This window comes from Rosa rugosa, chromosome 3 (assembly GCF_958449725.1).
Source record: "Rosa rugosa chromosome 3, drRosRugo1.1, whole genome shotgun sequence".
Taxonomy (NCBI): domain Eukaryota; kingdom Viridiplantae; phylum Streptophyta; class Magnoliopsida; order Rosales; family Rosaceae; genus Rosa; species Rosa rugosa.
The window spans coordinates 10,963,395-10,983,322 of NC_084822.1; the positions used below are offsets into that span (position 1 = coordinate 10,963,395).

The window sequence follows — 19,928 nt, forward strand, 5'->3', positions numbered from 1 at the left end:
GGTAAAGATACCAGAACCTCAAGCTTTTGGAGGGGCGCGAGATGCCAAGGAGCTTGAGAATTACTTATTTGATATGGAGCAATACTTCCGAGCAGTGAAGCCAGACTCGGAAGAGGTGAAGGTGAACATGGCGACAATGTATTTGTCAGGAGATGCTAAACTATGGTGGAGGACCAAGTATAATGACATACAAAGAGGGGTATGCACCATTGACACCTGGGAGGATCTTAAGAAGGAGCTCAAAGCTCAATTCTTCCCCGAGAATGTAGAGTACATTGCTAGAAGGCAGCTAAGGGAGCTCAAGCACACCAACAACATCCGAGACTTTGTAAACAAGTTCTCGGTGCTCATGCTTGACATCCCGGACATGTCAGAGAAGGATCGGCTGTTTTATTTCCTGGAAGGCTTAAAGCCATGGGCGAGGACCGAACTTCAGCGGCAGAGAGTCCAAGATTTGGCCTCCGCACAGGCTGCTGCTGAAAGGTTGACGGACTACACATTCGAAGAGAACTCTACTAAGAAGACTCAGCAGTTTTCGAATGTGAATGTCAACAGAAATGTAAGGCCTGGACCGAGTAGAAGTGGGGGAGCGGAGTCCAAGTTTTCCAACTCAGGAGGAGGGGACAGGAGAGTAGTGAATACGAGGGACACGGCAACGTCCAAGCCTGTTGCCTCGACAGGGGTCTTCACCCCTCGACCCTTTAATCCCTCAGGCTATGCTCTAAAGCCACTAGCATGCTTCTTATGCAGAGGACCGCATAGAGTGAATGAGTGCCCTCATAAGACCGCCCTCTCTGCCCTACAGGCTCATATTCACTCGAAAGAAATGGAAGATCAGCAAGAGCCAGAGGAGGAACCTGGTCACATGGGAGCTCTAAGATTCTTGGGTGCGGTGGAGAAGCGACCACAATCACCTAAGAAGTCCCAGGCTAAAGGCTTGATGTTCATAGATGGTAGTATTAATGGAAAGGTAGCCAAGAGCGTGATGGTTGACACAGGGGCCACTCACAACTTTGTGTCAGAACCTGAAGCACGGAGGTTGGGGCTGAAGTTGGAGAAGGATGTTGGCCGCACGAAAGCTGTGAACTCTAAGGCCTCACCTACAACTGGACTATCTCGAGGGGTATCACTCAAGTTGGGTCACTGGCAAGGAAAGACTGACCTCGTAGTTGTCCAGATGGACGACTTTGATGTCATATTGGGGATGGAGTTCTTGTTGGCGAACAAAGCTATTCCCATTCCTAGTGCCCAACACTTACTTATTATGGGAGAAAGGCCGTGTGTGGTTCCGGCAAGAATTGAGCAACCAAGTGAACCCCGTCTCTTGTCCGCCCTCCAGTTCAAGAAAGGCATGAAGCGTCATGAGCCTACCTATGTAGCAGTTCCTTTGATAAAGGATGAGACTAAAGGAGAAGTGATTCCGAAGGAGATTGAAGGGGTACTGGAGAGCTTTGTAGATGTGATGCCTCCTGAACTTCCCAAAGAATTACCTCCAAGGAGGAGTGTGGACTATGAGATCGAACTGCTTCCGGGGGCCAAACCACCTACAAAGGCACCTTACAGAATGGCGCCCCCAAAACTGGCGGAACTTCGAAAGCAGCTCGAAGACCTGCTCAATGCGGGATTCATTAGGCCATCTAAAGCCCCCTTTGGTGCACCTGTGCTGTTTCAAAGGAAGCACGATGGAAGTTGGAGACTGTGTGTGGACTATCGGGCTCTCAACAAAGTCACGGTGCGCAACAAGTACCCGATCCCTCTGATTGCAGATCTGTTTGACCAACTCAGTGGTGCCAAATATTTCACAAAGCTAGACCTCCGCTCGGGGTACTATCAAGTTCGCATTGCAGAAGGAGATGAACCCAAGACAACGTGCGTCACCCGTTATGGCGCCTTTGAGTTTCTGGTGATGCCGTTCGGGTTGACCAATGCGCCAGCCATATTCTGCACTTTGATGAACCAAGTCTTCCACGAGTACTTAGATAAGTTCGTGGTAGTGTACCTGGATGACATAGTGGTGTACAGCTCTACCCTAGAAGAACACGTAGAGCACTTGAAGTTGGTGTTCCAACGGTTGCGGGACAACCAATTGTATGTCAAGCGCGAAAAGTGCTCCTTCGCGCAAGTGACCATCAAGTTTTTAGGTCACATTATTGAAAGGGGTCAAATCCGGATGGATATGGAGAAAGTAGAAGCCATAAAGGAGTGGAGAAACCCCAAGAATGTGAAAGAGCTACGTTCTTTTCTTGGGCTGGCCAATTACTACAGACGTTTCATTGAGAATTACTCAAAGAAGACGACCCCCTTAACTGAACTCTTGAAGAAATGAGTGACATGGGACTGGAGTAGTAATTGTGAGAAGGCCTTTCAAGATTTGAAGAAGGCCGTGATGGAAGATCCGGTCTTGCCTTACCCGACCTGAACCAGCCATTTGAAGTCCAGACAGATGCTTCTGACTTCGCCTTAGGAGGAGTCCTGCTGCAACAAGGGCACCCTGTTGCGTATGAAAGTCATAAACTCTCGGAAGCTGAGAGGAGGTACGCGGCTCAGGAGAAGGAGTTGCTAGCCGTAATTCACTGTTTGAGGATGTGGCGACACTATATGTTGGGGTCAAAGTTCCTTGTGAAGACAGACAATTCAGCCGTCAGCCACTTCCTGACCCAGCCGAAGTTAACTCCAAAGCAAGCTCGATGGCAAGAGTTTCTCGCTGAGTTCGACTTCCATTTCGAACACAAGGCTGGGCACACAAACCAAGTTGCTGATGCTCTAAGTCGCAAGGCTGACCTTGCCACCCTCAAGGTGTTGGCCACTTTGTCGAGCAGCATCATTGCCACAGACATCAAGCAACGTATCAAGGAGAGTCTGGAGAAGGATTCCGTGGCGCAATCCCTCATGAAAATGGTGAAGGAAGGGAAGAGCCGTCGGTTTTGGATGGAGGATGGCATATTGATGGCCAAAGGAGGACGAGTGTTTGTTCCGCGAGCTGACGGACTGCGAAGAATGCTTATGAGGGAGTGTCACGACACCCTGTGGGCAGGTCACCCTGGATGGCAGAGGACCCATGCACTCCTCAAGCAGGGGTACTACTGGCCCCAGATGCGAGACGATGTCACGGAATACACCAAGACTTGCCTGACATGCCAGCAAGACAAGATTGAGCGCCAAAAGACTCCAGGGCTGTTGGAACCACTGTCTATTCCTACTCGCCCGTGGGAGAGTGTCTCCCTTGACTTTATTACTAACCTCCCGAAGGTGGGAGACTTATCAGGCATCCTGGTTGTGGTTGACAGGTTTTCAAAGTATGCCACCTTTGTGCCAACCCCAAAGTACTGTTCGGCGGAAGACACAGCAAGCCTCTTCTTCAAGCATGTTGTAAAGTATTGGGGTGTGCCTCAGAACATAGTCAGCGATCGAGACACTAGGTTCACGGGAACATTCTGGACCGAGCTATTCAAGTTGCTCGGGTCTGAGCTCAACATATCTTCAAGTTATCACCCACAGACTGATGGGCAAACAGAAAGGTTCAACGGGATGTTGGAGGAGTACTTGCGCCATTTCGTTCATGCCAACCAACAGAATTGGGCGCAATTGCTCGATGTTGCACAATTTTGTTTCAACTCGAAGAAGAGCTCATCCACCAACAAGAGTGCTTTTGAAATTGTCACTGGCCAACAGCCTCTCTTGCCGCATACGGTGCAAGAAGTCTACAAAGGGGCGAATCCGCGTGCTTTCAACTTCACAAAAGAGTGGAAGACTAATGCCGAGATCGCTGAAGCCTATCTAGAGAAAGCGGCGGGGAGAATGAAGAAGTGGGCAGATCAAGGCCGCAAGCCCAGGGAGTTTCAGGCAGGGGACATGGTCCTTGTCAAGCTGCTTCCGGAACAACTCAGGTTCCTGCGCTCCAGAGACAAACGACTATTCAGGAAGTATGAAGGACCGCTCCCCATCATTGCTAAAGTGGGGAAGTGCTCCTACAAAGTCGATATTCCCGCCTGGATGAGAGTTCACCCCGTCTTCCACGTCAGCAACCTCAAGCCGCACCAGCCAGACTGTGAAGATCAAGCACGCAACCAGCCTGTTCGGGAGCACGTCGACATCAGACCACCAAAGCCGAAAGAAGTGGAGGAGATCCTAGCAGAGAGAGTGATCCGAGTGTCAAGGCGCCCATGCCAGCAGTTCCTGGTCAAGTGGAAAGGTCTGGGAGATGAAGAAACCAGTTGGGAGAATGCTGACGTCCTGAAGAAGAAGTTCCAGCAGAAGATTGAAGACTTCAAGATCAAGGCAGTCGTCGAGAGCGCCGACAGCTTAAGTGGGGGAGGATGTTAGGGGCCGCACTTGTAATGCCGCAAGCAACCTTGTCCAGGGTCATTAGTTAAGCCTTTGGTTGGTTTGCTTACGTGCTAGGGTTGTTTTGGTAATTTACAAATTATGTAATTTATTTTATTTAACAATTAGTCTCCTCGGCCTTTTTCATGTTTCCTCCTGCCAGGTTCATGTAAGGCCGATATGCTCTATAGGGAGGGGTTCCTAGTCGGCATAGTTTGGACTACGGAACTAGTATAGGTAAGCACATGTACTTTTGCCTCCCTTACCGTCTTACCATCAATAAAAGAGGAATTATTCAATCATCTGTGCCCCGTGAGATTGCTCTTTGATCTTTCCTTTCGATTATTCATTGTTCTTCGTGGTTGCCCCAACATTCATATAATTGTGTTCTTGCTTGTCACTAGCACTATTTTAATATCGTGTGGCTTTCATTGTTCCTTGCAAGGTACTCACTTGGCTGACTTGCTTGCTAGCAAGTGCCGCACGGTCCGCTTTGCGCATTGCAAAGTTCGGCCCGTGACACATAGCGACGAGTTTGCTTTCTAGCGCGATTCCTTTTCCGGAAAGCTATGGCACGCCCCAATCAGACACTGTGCAATCGCGTGTCTACTAGTCACTTTTCGTTTTCCTCCTTTCACACGATCAAACTGCTCTTCCAATTGGACTGCCATCCATTCTGCATCAAACAGCCTCTTCCTGGAAGAAAAGTTCACGCCTCTCTGCAACTTCCTTTAGAGCCTCTATCTTAGCATCAACACTTACCACCCTCTCTTTCCATTTCCAATACTTGGATTCAAGAGTTATCACCTTGTCCTTTGCACAAGCTTGCTCAAGTTTAGCCTCCTTTGATTTCCTTATCAGAGCCTGTTTGGTCCTGAAAGAAAGGCTCAGAAGCCGCTTCAGCTGAGCACGTAAGAATCCAACATTAATACCCAAAATCTCAAAGGCATCTAAAGTCTTTTCCCACAATACATAAGCACTGTGGGCGGTGGAAAGCCTGCAAGCTCTAATGGCATTAGCAATGTTAATCGTTTCGGTTATTATTTCAGCAGCTAACTTACCATTAATACTTTTGAGGAGATGGTTGTGCAGAAATGACCTTTGTGAGCAGCATAGATCATAATACCTATTTCTGATCTCTTCAGAGAGACAAGAATTTATACTCACGCCATTCACGAGAATGGTAAAATCCTCGGTATTTTCAACATCACCAAAATCAGTAGTTGGTATTGGAAGTCCAATATCTTCTAAAATGTTGAAGCCAAATTCTTCATTGTACTCCTCATCTATCAGTGCAGCATTAGAATCTAATGTCAAACTTGTCTTCTCACCAATATGAACTTGACAGACATCTTTTGGAAGAGGCATTGGACGTATTTCCTCTGCATAATTTTTCATCATATCATCATATTAGAATTTCCAGGTTCTCTCATGCAGTGATTAAGAGATAATAAAAAAATTATGTAGGAGCAAAGTAAAATAGAGAGAGTACCAAAAGCTGTTTGTTTGGTGCAGTAACCGAACTTCAAGAGGCTGAAAGCCGCTTCCACTTCAGCTAAACTATGTGTTCCCATTATGTACACCTGTAACAGTGTGTACAGAGAACAATCAACTAAAAACTAGAACTGCACAGGATATACATATCAAGAAATCAGATTGACACACCACATTCAAAGGTATCAAAATAAGCTTTCATCCTCACAAATTATGAAAACCAACTAAAGTGGACAGTAAGGCTAATCAAATATGTCCGACTAAATTTGGGGGTTTTACCAAGAAAGTCTTGTAAAATTTTAAACAAAGAAATGGCATACCTTGTAAAATTTGGTATGGGCCGTGGATGAAGAGAAGATCCCTGGCAGTCAAGCGCCAATCCTGGCTAGATCGTTCGGCGAGGGTTAGCCGAAGGAAACCCCAGACCAAAAGACACATGTATCAAGGTGTCATTTCACCGTATGGTGTACAGGCTGGCCCTAGCTGCAGACCCCAAGGCCATTCCTATGAGACATCGTCGAATGAAAATGACAGGTCCCTGGATCTGGCCCCCATGTCAGCTGAGGCAGAAAGCTCTGACCCAATTTCAGAATTTGTTTGCCTCCCCATGATGGAGCACATCCCAGCCTGCTCTTTGCTCCCTGACACAGGAAGCTAGATTCCCTTTCCGAAAACCACGGTAACCCCTTTTCCTCGTCCTCATTGGTTGAAGGTGGCGGTCACCACCACGAAGACACATGTCGAATGGACCAAGAAAGCCAGTAAATCATGTGAGCAGCCCCACCCCTCTCAGTCTACTATTCCACTGGATTCCCAATTTCATTTGGCCCACCCCCCCCCCCCCAAGCCCATGTTACCCCCCTCAGTCTCTCATGAGACCCTTTCAGCCATTGTGGGCTCTTCATTAGGCCAGCCCATCACCCCAGCTCTCCCTGTAGGTGCTGATTTGGTTAAGAAACATCCTCCCTCTAGCTGGCCAAACCCAAAACCAAATCCACGTGATCCCACAAGTCCCCCCTTACCTTCGCTCATCCAGTCCATACCCCAAAGTCTCCCAACTCATCCCCAAAGAAAAAACCCAATTCTCAGATCAACCCTTGTACCTCGTTCAGGCAGTCCAAAACAAAGCTTCTTTCCTCCTTCGAAATTCCTCACGTGGAGCCTGACACGTCTAGCCGTGTGGACCCAAAGGGAAAGGGTAGATCTAAGGGCAAAGGTAGGTTTGGCAGGGGAGGCAAACGAGGAGGTAAACAGCTTGAGAGGGAGGACCGTACTGGTGGAAAGATACCAACGGGAGGTTCCAGAAGATCAGAGAAGAGGAATTATGGCTATCTCCCAAATACAGATCTCAATTTGGGGGAATTTCATGAGATACGTGTGGAACTTTTGGAGGATTCGGAGGAGCTTGGATGTGATCCCCAAAAATTTATTCCTGATTCGGAGGTTTCTGTTTCAACTCATGGCGGTGGTGGCTGGCCAACAGCCACACGGGATCAATGAGTCAACTATTGACCTGGAAATGTCGAGGCCTGGGACGAGCCTTGACAGTCCAGACCCTTGGGGAGCTCTTACGCTCTCATTCTCCGTCCGTGGTCTTTTTGTGTGAAACGAAACAGTCCAGCTACAGAATCAATAAGTTGAGGCGTCGTTTGAGGTACTATAAAGGTATCACTGTGGACCCTTCACAAACTTCTGCTGGCGGCTTGGCTTTGTGGTGGCGTCCAGAGGTCAGTGTCGAGGTAATTTCCAAAAGCAGAAACTTAATTGATACTTTGATCCATTTTTCAAATTTGGGAACTTCCATACGAGTTACATGTTTTTACGGGCCCCCCTACCATGGGGAAAAAGAGCAATTTTGGTCCTCCCTCTCTTGCCTTAATGTGTCTGCTGATATCCCATGGATCTGTATGGGTGATTTTAATGAGATCGTATCTAATGATGAGAAAGAGGGAGGAATCCCCTGGCATTGGAATAGGGTCCGTTACTTGAAGGATTTTCTGGACCGTAATGCTCTACTCGAATTGAAGTTCACTGGCCCTAGATTCACGTGGGAAAACAAGAGAGAAGAAGCCTCTGAGGTCATTCGTGAAAGATTGGACAGGGTGGTGGGGAACGCAAAGTGGTTATGCTCTTGGCCTGATTCTTTGGTCTACCATGAACCAAGAATCGGCTCGGATCACTGCCCATTGGTCGTTTACGCCCAGCCTCGCATTACCAAGGCCCCGAAGCAATTCCGGTTTGAGGCGTCTTGGAGTGATGACCCTGAGTGTGAGGAGGTGATTAAAGCAAACTGGGACACAGAGATACGGGGGGATCCTTCCATGGGTTGGACCGATAATTTGGATGCGTGTAGAAGAAGCCTGGTGAAATGGAGCAGAGCGAAGTTTCCAAACAACAAACCTGCTATAGAAAAGCTCACTCTGGAGCTTAGTAAAGTTCAAGAGGGCCTAATCTCGGTTGCATCAAGACACAGGGAAGTTGAGTTGATCTCAAAGTTACATGATACTTGGAGACTGGAAGAGAGTTACTGGAAGCAGAGAGCAAGGATCAACTGGCTTCTAAACGGAGATAGAAACACCCGGTTCTTTCACCTCTCCACCTTATTTTGAAGACAGAGGAACCGAATTAATAGCCTTTGTGTAGATACGGATGTTTGGATAAGCGGGGAGCACCAGATCAAGGAAGCCTTTTCTAGTTTCTTTGGCAAGCTCTACTCATCATCGGGCCCTAGAAATTGGGGAAACATCTTGGATGCGGTGGAGGGACAGGTTTCGGCCGATCAAAATTTAAGTCTTACAAGACCCTTTTCTCCGGATGAAATTTTGAAGGCAGTAAAGCAGCTGGGCTCTTTCAAGGCCCCTGGTCCGGACGGGTTTACTGGTCACTTCTATAGCAAGTTTTGGTCCATTGTAGGAGACAATATTAACAGGGCTGTCTCTTGCTTCCAAAATGGAACCTTGGAGGTGGCCTCCCTAAACCGTACCAATATCATCCTTATCCCCAAGGTCCCCATCCGGAGAAAATGAACCAGTACCGTCCCATAAGCCTATGTAACAACTCGGTGAAGATCATCTCAAAACTCCTTGCAAATAGACTCAAGGCCTTTCTGCCTCAGCTGATTTCTGAGACCCAAAATGCCTTTGTTCCTGGAAGGCAAATTCAAGATAATCTGATTATTGCCCACGAGGCCTACCATTACCTAAAGCTGAAAAAGTTGAAGTTGGACCATGAGCTAGCCTTAAAGCTTGACATGAATAAAGCTTACGACCGAGTTGAGTGGGATTTTTTGGAGGCTTCCCTTCTCCGTTTTGACTTTGATGCAGGATGGGTTAAGTTGATTATGAGTGTGGTTTCCTCGGTCTCCTTTTCTCTCCTAATCAACGGCAAGCAGGGACCGCTTTTCCAACCCTCAAGAGGACTGAGGCAGGGGGACCCCCTTTCAAGGAATGTAGCCGCGGCCATTACAAGAAATCAGTTACAGGGGGTGAAATTGAGTAGAAATTGTCCAAGCCTGTCTCATCTGCTGTTTGCGGATGATGCTCTATTTTTTCTGAAGGCCAATCCGAGAAATTGCTTGCACTTGAGTAAAATTCTGGATGCCTATTGCCTGGCTTCGGGTCAATCCATAAATTTTGACAAATCATCCATCTTCTTCTCTGCCAATACGCCTTTGGAGTATAAATCTGAGATAGCTAACACGCTAAAGATACCCTTCTCGGATGATCCTGGGGTCTATTTGGGCCTCCCAACCCTCTGGGGTAACTCGAAACGCAAGGCGCTGGCATACATTAGAGAAAGAATCCGGCAGAAACTTGATGGTTGGAAGGCCAACGTCCTCTCACAAGCTGGAAGAGAAGTTCTTATCAAAGCAGTAGCATTGGCTGTCCCGGCCTACCCAATGGCCATCTTTCTCATGCCTGCCACCCTCTGTCGTGCAATTAATTCAGACATTTCAAACTTTTGGTGGGGATTTTCTGATTCGCATCAAAAGACCCACTGGAAGGCTTGGGATATTTTGTGCAAAAGAAAGGCTGATGGAGGCATTGGCTTTAAAGATCTTCAAGTTTACAACAAGGCCCTGCTAGCCAAACAATGTTGGCGTTTGATTAGAAATCCTAATTCTCTTTGGTGCAGAATTGTCAAAGCAAGGTATATATTTTGATCAGTCCAGTTTCTTGAAGGCTAAGAAGGGCTCACGCCCTTCCTGGGTGTGGAATAGCATGCTGGCAGGTCGGGACACCATTACTGATAACGCCTTTTGGCAGATTAACAATGGGAGCGAGAACTGTGGATGTGTGGAATGACAGGTGGGTTCCGAATCAAAATGGGGGCCTGATTAAACCAATCGACACCTCAAATCGCTTCACTCCTCTCTTGGTAGCTGATTTGGTCAATGAGAACAGATGTTGGAATATTGTGTAAAACCATAGTTACATGCTCACAACATATGCACAACAATCAAAAAAAGATCAAGGCTTACCTTCTGCAATTATTGTCATGGATTCCATCTTATGCAGCTGCTAAACACGATCACTGAATATGGTCTTCTGTTACTTACCAACTTGCTTCTCAATGGACAGAACTTATGCAATAGTCGTGGTTGTAATCAGGGACCAATTCATCTGTATATATATATGAGACTTAAACCTCAAGAAGCTTCCCATTAAAGCATTCCTTGTCGGTTTAGGTTTCACTATTAGATTCCTAATGTATCACAACTTATAGCCTTTCTTGTCGACTAAGCAATGGATTACTATCCTTAATGAATTGATACACTACTTCATTAAGTCACTAGTATTGATTTACTGTTTGTATCCATGTTAAACTAGGATTGATATTAAGCTAATCATCAATTACTTTATGATGATATGTGTTATGTCCATATTTGATCTTACAATCTCCCCCTTGGACTCACACATATCATGCTCGATGATTTGCACCAGAGAACATCAAAACCTACTTAACTTACTGAAGTGCGCGCCAGATAACAAACTCAAATCGAAAATCCATTCCAACATGGTCAGATCACAGTTACTTATGTAGAGCAAGAAACAGTATACATAGAAGGAGGGCATTGATTTTAGCAAAAATGCAGAGTTTCAAAACCACTAACACAAGCTTCTGCAATCTACATATGTTCAACCAGAAGTGATACAATATATGTTAATGTGTATCAACAAGTAAACATATATTAGGTCCTACTTTATGTTTCTAAAACCAGAAACTCAAGCAAATTCACTGAACACTGATGGCTTAAAAATATTGCTTGAACCTTAACATCATGCTTCACATGATTTAAGCCATCTGATAGCAAGTATAACTTTAAACACAAAATCGATAATTTTCAGAACATTCAACAAAAACTGCAGCAATAACCAGAATCTGAAAATACCTCAAAATTTATTAATAATAAAATCTGTCATTACAAATAAGTTGTGATAAATAAAGTCAAAAGATCACAACTAAAAAAATACAAGAACTCAAAAACCTTAGAAATTTAAATTGCTCCAACTGGATTAACTCTATACTGAACCTAAGCATCTAGATTAGCTAAAACTCCAATGCTGGCTGTATGTTTCTGGAATGCTGCTACTGACAAGGCCTTGGTGAAGGGGTCTGCTAGCTGCGAATTCGTGTCAATGCTCAAAACAGCTATCTCACCATGCTTAACCCTTTCTCTAACACTGTAATACTTTAAATCAATGTGTTTAGAATTATTTGACCTTTTACTGTTCTTGCTAAAGAAAACTGCTGCTTCATTATCACAATAAATCACAAGTGTGTCTGCCACAATGTGACTTAACACTTTGGTCTGCATCAAGAAATTCCTGATCGAAAGTCCTTCACACACAGTTTCATATACTGCAATAAATTCAGCTTGCATGGTGGAGGTTGAAACTAGTGTTTGCTTCATGGTTTTCCAAGCAACTGCACCTCCTGCTAGCATGTACACATATCCACAAGTTGACTTCTTGGAGTCTGGATAGTTCCCTGCGAAATCAGAATCTGAAAATCCAACGAGTTTCAGATCCTCCACTTGCCTATAAACTAGCATGTGATTCTTTGTTTTCTGCAGGTACCTCAACACTTTCTTCCCAGCTACCCAATGTTCATGGCCTGGATTAGACTGGAATCTCGATAAAATCCCTACTGCAAAAGACAAGTCTGGCCTAGTGCAGACTTGTGCATACATGAGACTTCCTACAAGTCTAGCATAAGGCTTTGACTCCATATTTTCTTTCTCAACATCACTTTTGGAACTTTGCTTCTTGGTTAGTTTATCACCCTTGGACATGGGGACTTCTCCAGCTGCACACTTCTCCATACCAAATCTCTTCAAAACTTTGGTGATATAATTCTGTTGAGACAAACCAAGTAGTCTCTGTGCTCTATCTCTTTTAATCTCAATGCCTAGTACATAGGATGCTTCTCCTAAGTCTTTCATGTCAAAATTCTTTGACAGAAAGCTCTTGGTGTCTTTAAGCAGTTTAAAATTACTGCTAGCCAAAAGTATATCATCGACATAGAGTACTAGGAAAATAAAATTGTTCCCAATTGTCTTCAAGTAAACACACTCATCAACAAGATTCTCTGTAAATCCAAAAGTAGAAATCACAGAATCAAATTTCTTGTACCACTGTCTAGAAGCTTGTTTTAGGCCATAAATTGATTTTCTTAACCTGCATACTAAGTTTTCACTTCCAGCTTGCACAAAACCTTCTGGCTGCCTCATATAAATCACTTCATCTAGTTCACCATTCAAGAAGGCTGTTTTAACATCCATTTGGTGCAGCTCCATATCAAAATGAGCTACTAAAGCCATGATTATCCTAAACGAGTCTTTTGTAGAAACTGGAGAAAAAGTCTCAGTAAAATCAATGCCCTCCTTCTGTGTAAAACCCTTGGCAACTAATCTTGCTTTATGTCTCTCTACATTGCCATTTGCATCTCTTTTGGTTTTGAAAACCCATTTACAACCTATAGGTTTCTGATTAGGGTCAGGTTCAACTAATTCCCAAACTGCATTTTGGCTCATGGAATCAATTTCTGCTTCCATTGCTAGCTGCCATTAGTGAGATTCATTACTTTCAATAGCCTGGTTAAATGTAGTTGGATCATTGTCCTCTGCACAGTCCATTTCAATTTCTGCTTCTTGCAGATAAACAATGTAGTCACTATCTTCCTCCCCATAAGTTGGTTTTCTTGCTCTCTGTGATCTTCTAGGCTGAGGGTTGACAGGGACTTGATCAGTTACAGGGTCAATTACTTGACCAGTGACAGTTACTTGGTTAGTTACTTGACCAGTGACATGGTCAGTTACTTGTCCAGCGACAGTTACTTGGTCAGTGACTTGACCAGTGATAGGTACTTGACTAGTTACATGGTCAGTTACATGACCAGGTACAGTTACTTGGTCAGTTACATGGTCAGTGATATGACCAGTTACATGACCGGTTACTTGATCAGGGACAGTTACGTGGTCAGTTACTCGACCAGTGACTCGATCAGTTACATCTTGTTCTAAAGGCAATACAACACTTATATTCTCATCCGACACAATTTCCTCAAAATCTGAGGTTAAATCCTCAAGGTTTGTATTGTGAACTTTTTCACTTAGAAACTTTACTTGATGTGTTTCAAAAATTCTAGGTGAATGATGAGCAGAATATAATTTATAGCCTTTAGATTTATCTGGATAACCTATAAAATAGCAACTAACTGTCTTAGGATCAAGTTTATTCAAGCTTGGATTATAAATCCTAGCTTCTGCATGACATCCCCAAACATGGCAGTGATGAAGACTAGGTTTTCTGCCACACCAAAGCTCAAAAGCAGTCTTTTCTATTGCTTTGCTAGGTGTTCTGTTGCAAATATAATTTGCAGTTTTTAAAGCCTCACCCCACAAAAATTTTGGCAAACCAGTTGTACACATCATGCATCTAACCATGTTCAAAAGGGTCCTATTCTTTCTCTCTGCAACACCATTCTGTTGTGGGTTATAGGGTGTTGTATATTGAGCTTTAATTCCATTGTCTTGCAAAAACAAGGCAAATGGACCCTTTTGTTGGCCGGATTCAGTGTACTTGCCATAGAACTCACCCCCTCTATCTGATCTCACTGTTTTGATTTTCTTTTCTAGTTGATTTTCTACCTCAGACTTAAAGATTTTAAAGGCTTTCAATGCTTGTGCCTTTTCTGAAAGTAGATAAATATAACTGTATCTAGAAAAGTCATCAATAAATGTGATAAAATACACATTCCCACAGATAGTTTGATGCCTAAATGGTCCACATATATCGGTGTGTATGAGTTCTAATAAATTTTGGCTTCTATATGCAGTCTTCTTTCTAGTATTAGTTATTTTTCCCTTAAAGCATTCAACACAGTCTGTTAGATCAGAAAAATCAAGTTCATTTAGGATGTTGTTTTTCACCAAAATTTTCAATCTCTCTTTTGAAACATGGCCGAGTCTTCTATGCCATAAAAATGCAGACTTTTCATTTAGTTTGGTTCTTTTAACACCTGTTAAAGTGCTAGTACTGTTGGTGTTATTTTCAACAAGTAAAATTTCTTGTTGAGCCATTGAACAATTTAACTGTAAATAATCATTCATAATAACACCAGAACCAATTTGAACAGAATTTTTAGAAATAAGAATTCCATTACTATCCATAACAAGTCTACAACCAGATTTTACTAAAAGAGAAACTGAAACCAAATTCCTTCTCATGGAAGGTACATAAAAAACATTGTCCAGAACTAATAATTTTCCTAATCCTAAATCGAGCTTTAAGGTTCCAATAGCCTTGACTGCCACTCTCATGCCGTTGCCTACACACAGGTTCACTTCATCACTTTTTGGGATTCTCCTCCTTATGAATCCCTGCAAAGAATTAGTAATATGAATAGGTGAGCCTGAATCTATCCACCAAGACTGTGGTTCAACATTTATAAGATTAATTTCTAAGGAAAAAACTGTATTAGAAAAAATCTTACCCTTTTTGGCTAACCAATTCTTATAGCCAGTGCAGTCCTTTTTCATGTGTCCTACTCTTTTGCAAAAGTAGCACTTGAACTTGAATGACCTGTTTTCCTTGGCCACTGCAGCTGTTGAACTCTTAGTTATGGCTTTGGTAGGCTTGAGCTTGTTCTGGGGCTTTTTCCTTTTAGGCTTCTCAATGAGGTTAATGGTTGTAGCAGGTTCCTTTTCTTCCTTGATCCTAGATTCCTCATCCACACAGATGGATATAAGTTCATCTAGAGTCCAGTTTCCCTTTTGAGAGTTGTAACTGGTCCTAAGATGACTAAAACTGTTAGGCAAGGAATGTAGTGCATAATGCACTACTTGCTCATCCCTAACCCCCATTAAGAGTTCCCTGAGTCTGCCATTTATATTGATCATCTTCATAATATGCTCTCTAACTCCCCCTGAACCCATGTACTTCAAATCATGAAACTCCTTAGTCAGCCTAGCTGCTTCTGCTTTTTCACTTTCTTTAAACTTAGCACCTATGAGTTCCAGAAAATCTGATGCTAGCTCAGGCTCTTCTATACTTCCCCTGACAGTCTTAGACATAGATGTTCTGATGAGGTTCTTAGCCATTCTATTGGATCTATGCCACTTCTTGTAAAGGTCAGTATCTTTCTTGGTGCTCTTTTCATTTAACTCTTCAGGCTTATTCTCAGTAAAGCAGTAGTCTATGTTCTCATGCATTCCCATATAATTTTCCACAGAGTCTAGCCAAGCTCTATAGTTGGTTCCAGTTAACATCAAGACACTGTTCAAGTTCATGTAAGAGTTACCTAAGGAGCAAAACAAAAATTCGAGTGAGTTCTCAGTTTGTAAAGAAAATATGTTTAAGTTTTCTGTGTTTTATTTAGCTTTAAGTAACCAAAACAAGAACATACAGAAAACCTAAACAACCATACTTGCATTCATGTCAGTCCATAACAAAAACAATATTAAGCATCACTTTTGAGCAGAAACTTAATATCCTGGAGTTCTTTATCAATATGCCATGTTCAATGAAAACAAGTTATCCAAAGAAATTTATCCACATCTTTAGACAGAAGAAAAATTTCTAAGTATCCGTATTTATTTTCATCAAGCATGCATACTGCTGTTTTGTATTCTAAAACCATACTTAACCACTTCTTTGGAAGATAAAACTGAAGCATAGTTTTAAAACACAAAACACAATTTCAGTTTTGTTACTCGATCAGGTACAGTTACTTGGTCAGTTGCTTGGTCAGTTACTTGACCAGTTACACGTACCTGATCAATGTTTTCTGCCAACATCAATGAAGGATGCTTTGTGCATCATAATCACTTATGCCAACAGAAAACCACAAAACATATGAGCTCTTTTACTTTACATTCTATCCAGATTCATCCTTGTAAGAAAATTAAGCTCTTGTATCTGTCAACTTTAACGTGTAAACAAAATCTGGGAGATTTCTGTTCTTCATACAATTTTACACAATCACAGATACAATACCATATCATCAATCAATTCATCATGCATATTCAAGCACAATCTAAATTCTTTCGATTCCAAGAAACCACAGAACAATCAAGAAATTGTAAATTTCATCCGGTCACCATCTACTCTAGCCTAACGCACGCCGGGAATGCAACTAGGGTTCTTGGGCACAATCAAAACTTAATTATCATGCTATGAATCGAAAACAATTTTCACAGAAAAACGTGTTTTTGCTTTTTCCCCAATTTGCTGCTAAAAAAAAAAAATCATAGCGGAAGCGTGAATTTTATAATTAACCAGATGCAGCAGTCGACTTAAGTAACTTACCTTGATCAAGTACCTGACCAGTTATTTGGTCAGTTACCTGGTCAGTTACTTACTTGGTTAGGTACCTGATCAGTTACATGACCAGTGACTCGGTCAGTAACCTGATCAGTTACTTGAGCCGTAAAGCAAAAAACCCTTAAAAATTTTATGTTCGTTTTGCAAAACCCTAAAACGATTTTTCATATTTGTGAGCCTATGCTCTGATACCAATTGTAAAACCATAGTTACATGCTCACAACATATGCACAACAATCATAAAAAGATCAAGGCTTACCTTCTGCAATTACTGTCATGGATTCCATCTTATGCAGCTGCTAAACACGATCACTGAATATGGTCTTCTGTTACTTACCAACTTGCTTCTCAATGGACAGAACTTATGCAATAGTCGTGGTTGTAATCAGGGACCAATTCATCTGTATATATATATGAGACTTAAACCTCAAGAAGCTTCCCATTAAAGCATTCCTTGTCGGTTTAGGTTTCACTATTAGATTCCTAATGTATCACAACTTATAGCATTTCTTGTCGACTAAGCAATGGATTACTATCCTTAATGAATTGATACACTACTTCATTAAGTCACTAGTATTGATTTACTGTTTGTATCCATGTTAAACTAGGATTGATATTAAGCTAATCATCAATTACTTTATGATGATATGTGTTATGTCCATATTTGATCTTACATATTGGGCATCTTGAGCCTTTCCTTGAACCAAAGGATATAAGAGCCATCAAAGCAATTCCTATTGGAAGACCTGCAGTTGATGACATCCTGGTATGGCCCCATACAAAGAATGGGACTTACTCTATTAAAAGTGGTTATCACAGGTTGGTTGATTCGTCCAAGCTTAAGAAGGCCAGTAAGCCCTCCTCATCTCACCGGGTTGATCGAAGCATCTGGAGATTGATCTGGAACCCAAGAAACATCCCAAAGATCTCCAACTTTCTCTGGAGAGCAGTCTCTGATGCTCTCCCCACCGCCCAGAATGTCTACAAACATAGGATAACCAATACTCCTCTATGTCCCATCTGTGGTGAATTCCCGGAAACTCCAGAGCACTCCCTTCTGCTATGCCCGTGGACAGCCAATGTTTGGTTTGGAAGTCCCCTGAGCTATATTCCGGAGAAACAGAGCATCACCTCCTTGGAGGCTTGGCTTCTTGGGATCCAAAAGAAGGGTCTCTCTCTGACTGATGGCGCTGATGAGTTTGTCCAGTTAGTTTGTGTCCACTTGTGGGAGATTTGGAAGCACAGGTGTGAGATTGTGTTGAGACAGGTAACTCCCAACCCCTCGTTTGTCATTGAGAACTCCAGACGTTGCTTCTCGGAATGGGTAGAGGCATCCAAGTTGGAAGGGAATGCACCCTCTGTTTCTTCTCCACCAGGCCGGAATCTTGCCTAGCATCCCCCCACCTACCCTTCTATGAAAGTAAATGTCGATGGAGCTTGGGATAGTGAATCCCTTAATAGTGGGATAGGGGTCATTATAAGGAACCACATGGGTTTCTCTATAGCGGGGGCGAGCATCCATGAAAAGTTCAATTCTGCAATTGAAGCAGAAGCAGCTGCTGTTGTTAAAGGCCTGCAACTAGCAGCACACTTGAAGCTGCAACAGATTATTTTGGAAGGTGATTGTCAGGAGGTAATTTCGGCCATGGAGGACCCCTCTGTGAATCCCAACTGGAGGATCTCCCCGATGATTGCTATGGTGGCTCATCTCCAACCTCTCTTCAGAGGGATTAAGTGGAACTGGATCTCACGAGAAGCTAACCGTGTTGCAGACGCAGCGGCGAAGCTAGCAAAACTGAGGTTGTGCTCCCAGGATTGGGCCAACAGGCCCCCGACCTCTCTTCTCTCTATCTTGAGGAATGATGGCCTGCCTGGTCCCCCTTCTTCTCTTGACTGTTAGGTTGGACTTGTTATGTGTCTTCTTTTGCTGGGAACTCTTTCCTGTGTTGTTCTTTCTAGTTTCCTCTGTTTTCCCTGTAGTGTTGTCTACTTCTTGTACTTCCTCTTGCCCTCGTGGCTTAATCAATTATGATCTTCTGACCCAAAAAAAAAAAAAATGGAATATTAAAACATCACCGACAACTAACTTGTTAGCAAAGCAAAACCTTCTCCATCCACTACTCAGTATGCTCTTGTCCTTTTGCACAATAAACTTTGTTCTGTATTTCTCCCCGGTTTCATCTTCTAAAATTATTGTTGCATCATGGGATGGCAAATGCGAATGGCAGAATTGCTTAGGCAATGCCTGTCAATAGTAAAATTAAGTGCAAAGCTTCAATCATGTTTATCTAGCACTCCAAGTCTGATGCTTCTAAACTTGCTAAAATGCTTTTAATTTAGACTCAATTACCAACAAAAAGCCACTGGCAACATTTGATGGCTGCATAGCCTTCACAAAGATGGGGCATTCCACTCCTATTTTTGCTTTGATCTCTTCAACTTGGATTTTGACTGAAGAATCTTCAGGATTGTCAACATTCTCGAACATGGTTCTCTTCCGTTTACAGCTAGGCAATCAATCAATCAAATGCATCAAACTCAATACTTCTAGCACCAAAGTATATAAGCTAATTAACTAAACATTTTGGTGAATACACCCTACTCTTGAGGCTTCTGATGGTCACCAGGAACTTTCTGTCAAAAATCACAAAACTACATTCAATTCTTTTAATTAATAAAACTACCATCAAAATAACTAGGATATAAGCGCCATGACACACAGCAGAATACACAGTTTGATTGAACATAATATTATCATCAAAATTTCTTTGGCTTGAACAATTTCTGGGTTTCCCACTTTCCCATATGATCCAAGTAGAGCAAAAACGAAGACTAGAAGGACTAATTAAGTGAACAAGGGTGTTGTGAAAAGCGCTGTGACTCACTCGTTGGGTGTCATGGGTTGGACTAAAAGGACTTGTCCGAGTCTTGAACACCTTTTTCTGGGTCTCCAATAGCTTCCTCTGCTCTACCTGCTATTCATGAACAAACTACCATTGAGCGTTTACAAAACGTATATTCACAGAGAGAGAAGAAACAACGAGAGAGACCGATGGAGAGAATGAAGGGTGAAATTGTGGTATACGGAGAGAAGAAATTTGCAAAATGGTAAAATCGTCGTCTTCTTCGTCTTGGTCTGAGAAATGCTCGAAGCATTGGTCCTCCACATTCATGTTGAGCACTGGTTTTTCCTTTTCTGAACAAGCACTAGTCTCCCTCTCCCACATATATGGGGTATTTCAACTTCCAAGCAAACAAGTGTACTCGAACCCTCAACCCCCTAAA

The 19,928-nt window shown here is 43.0% G+C and overlaps 4 protein-coding genes and 1 long non-coding RNA gene across 5 annotated transcripts; 3 read left to right on the forward strand and 2 right to left on the reverse strand.

Moving 5' to 3' along the window:
- Positions 1–5,004: 5,004 nt before the first annotated feature.
- Positions 5,005–6,017, reverse strand: LOC133737201 (B3 domain-containing protein Os01g0234100-like). The gene is made up of 2 exons (XM_062164809.1): positions 5,816–6,017; positions 5,005–5,705 (listed from the first exon to the last, which is right to left on the reverse strand). The coding sequence occupies exons 1-2, from the start codon at positions 5,895–5,897 to the stop codon at positions 5,005–5,007; spliced, it is 783 nt and encodes a 260-aa protein (XP_062020793.1). The 5' UTR covers positions 5,898–6,017.
- Positions 6,018–7,724: 1,707 nt separating this feature from the next.
- On the forward strand, positions 7,725–8,426 carry LOC133737202 (uncharacterized). The gene has a single exon (XM_062164810.1). The coding sequence runs from the start codon at positions 7,725–7,727 to the stop codon at positions 8,424–8,426; it is 702 nt and encodes a 233-aa protein (XP_062020794.1).
- Positions 8,427–10,089: 1,663 nt separating this feature from the next.
- LOC133739497 (uncharacterized) lies at positions 10,090–18,699 on the forward strand. The gene is made up of 2 exons (XM_062167277.1): positions 10,090–10,228; positions 17,318–18,699. The coding sequence occupies exons 1-2, from the start codon at positions 10,090–10,092 to the stop codon at positions 18,034–18,036; spliced, it is 858 nt and encodes a 285-aa protein (XP_062023261.1). The 3' UTR covers positions 18,037–18,699.
- LOC133737203 (uncharacterized) lies at positions 18,058–18,543 on the forward strand. The gene has a single exon (XM_062164811.1). The coding sequence runs from the start codon at positions 18,058–18,060 to the stop codon at positions 18,541–18,543; it is 486 nt and encodes a 161-aa protein (XP_062020795.1).
- A 51-nt stretch (positions 18,700–18,750) lies between the features above and the next one.
- LOC133739498 (uncharacterized) lies at positions 18,751–19,854 on the reverse strand. Its single transcript, XR_009860661.1, has 4 exons — positions 19,694–19,854; positions 19,529–19,615; positions 18,994–19,277; positions 18,751–18,888 (listed from the first exon to the last, which is right to left on the reverse strand). It is a non-coding gene; the product is annotated as an uncharacterized LOC133739498 (long non-coding RNA).
- Between the last annotated feature and the right edge of the window lie 74 nt (positions 19,855–19,928).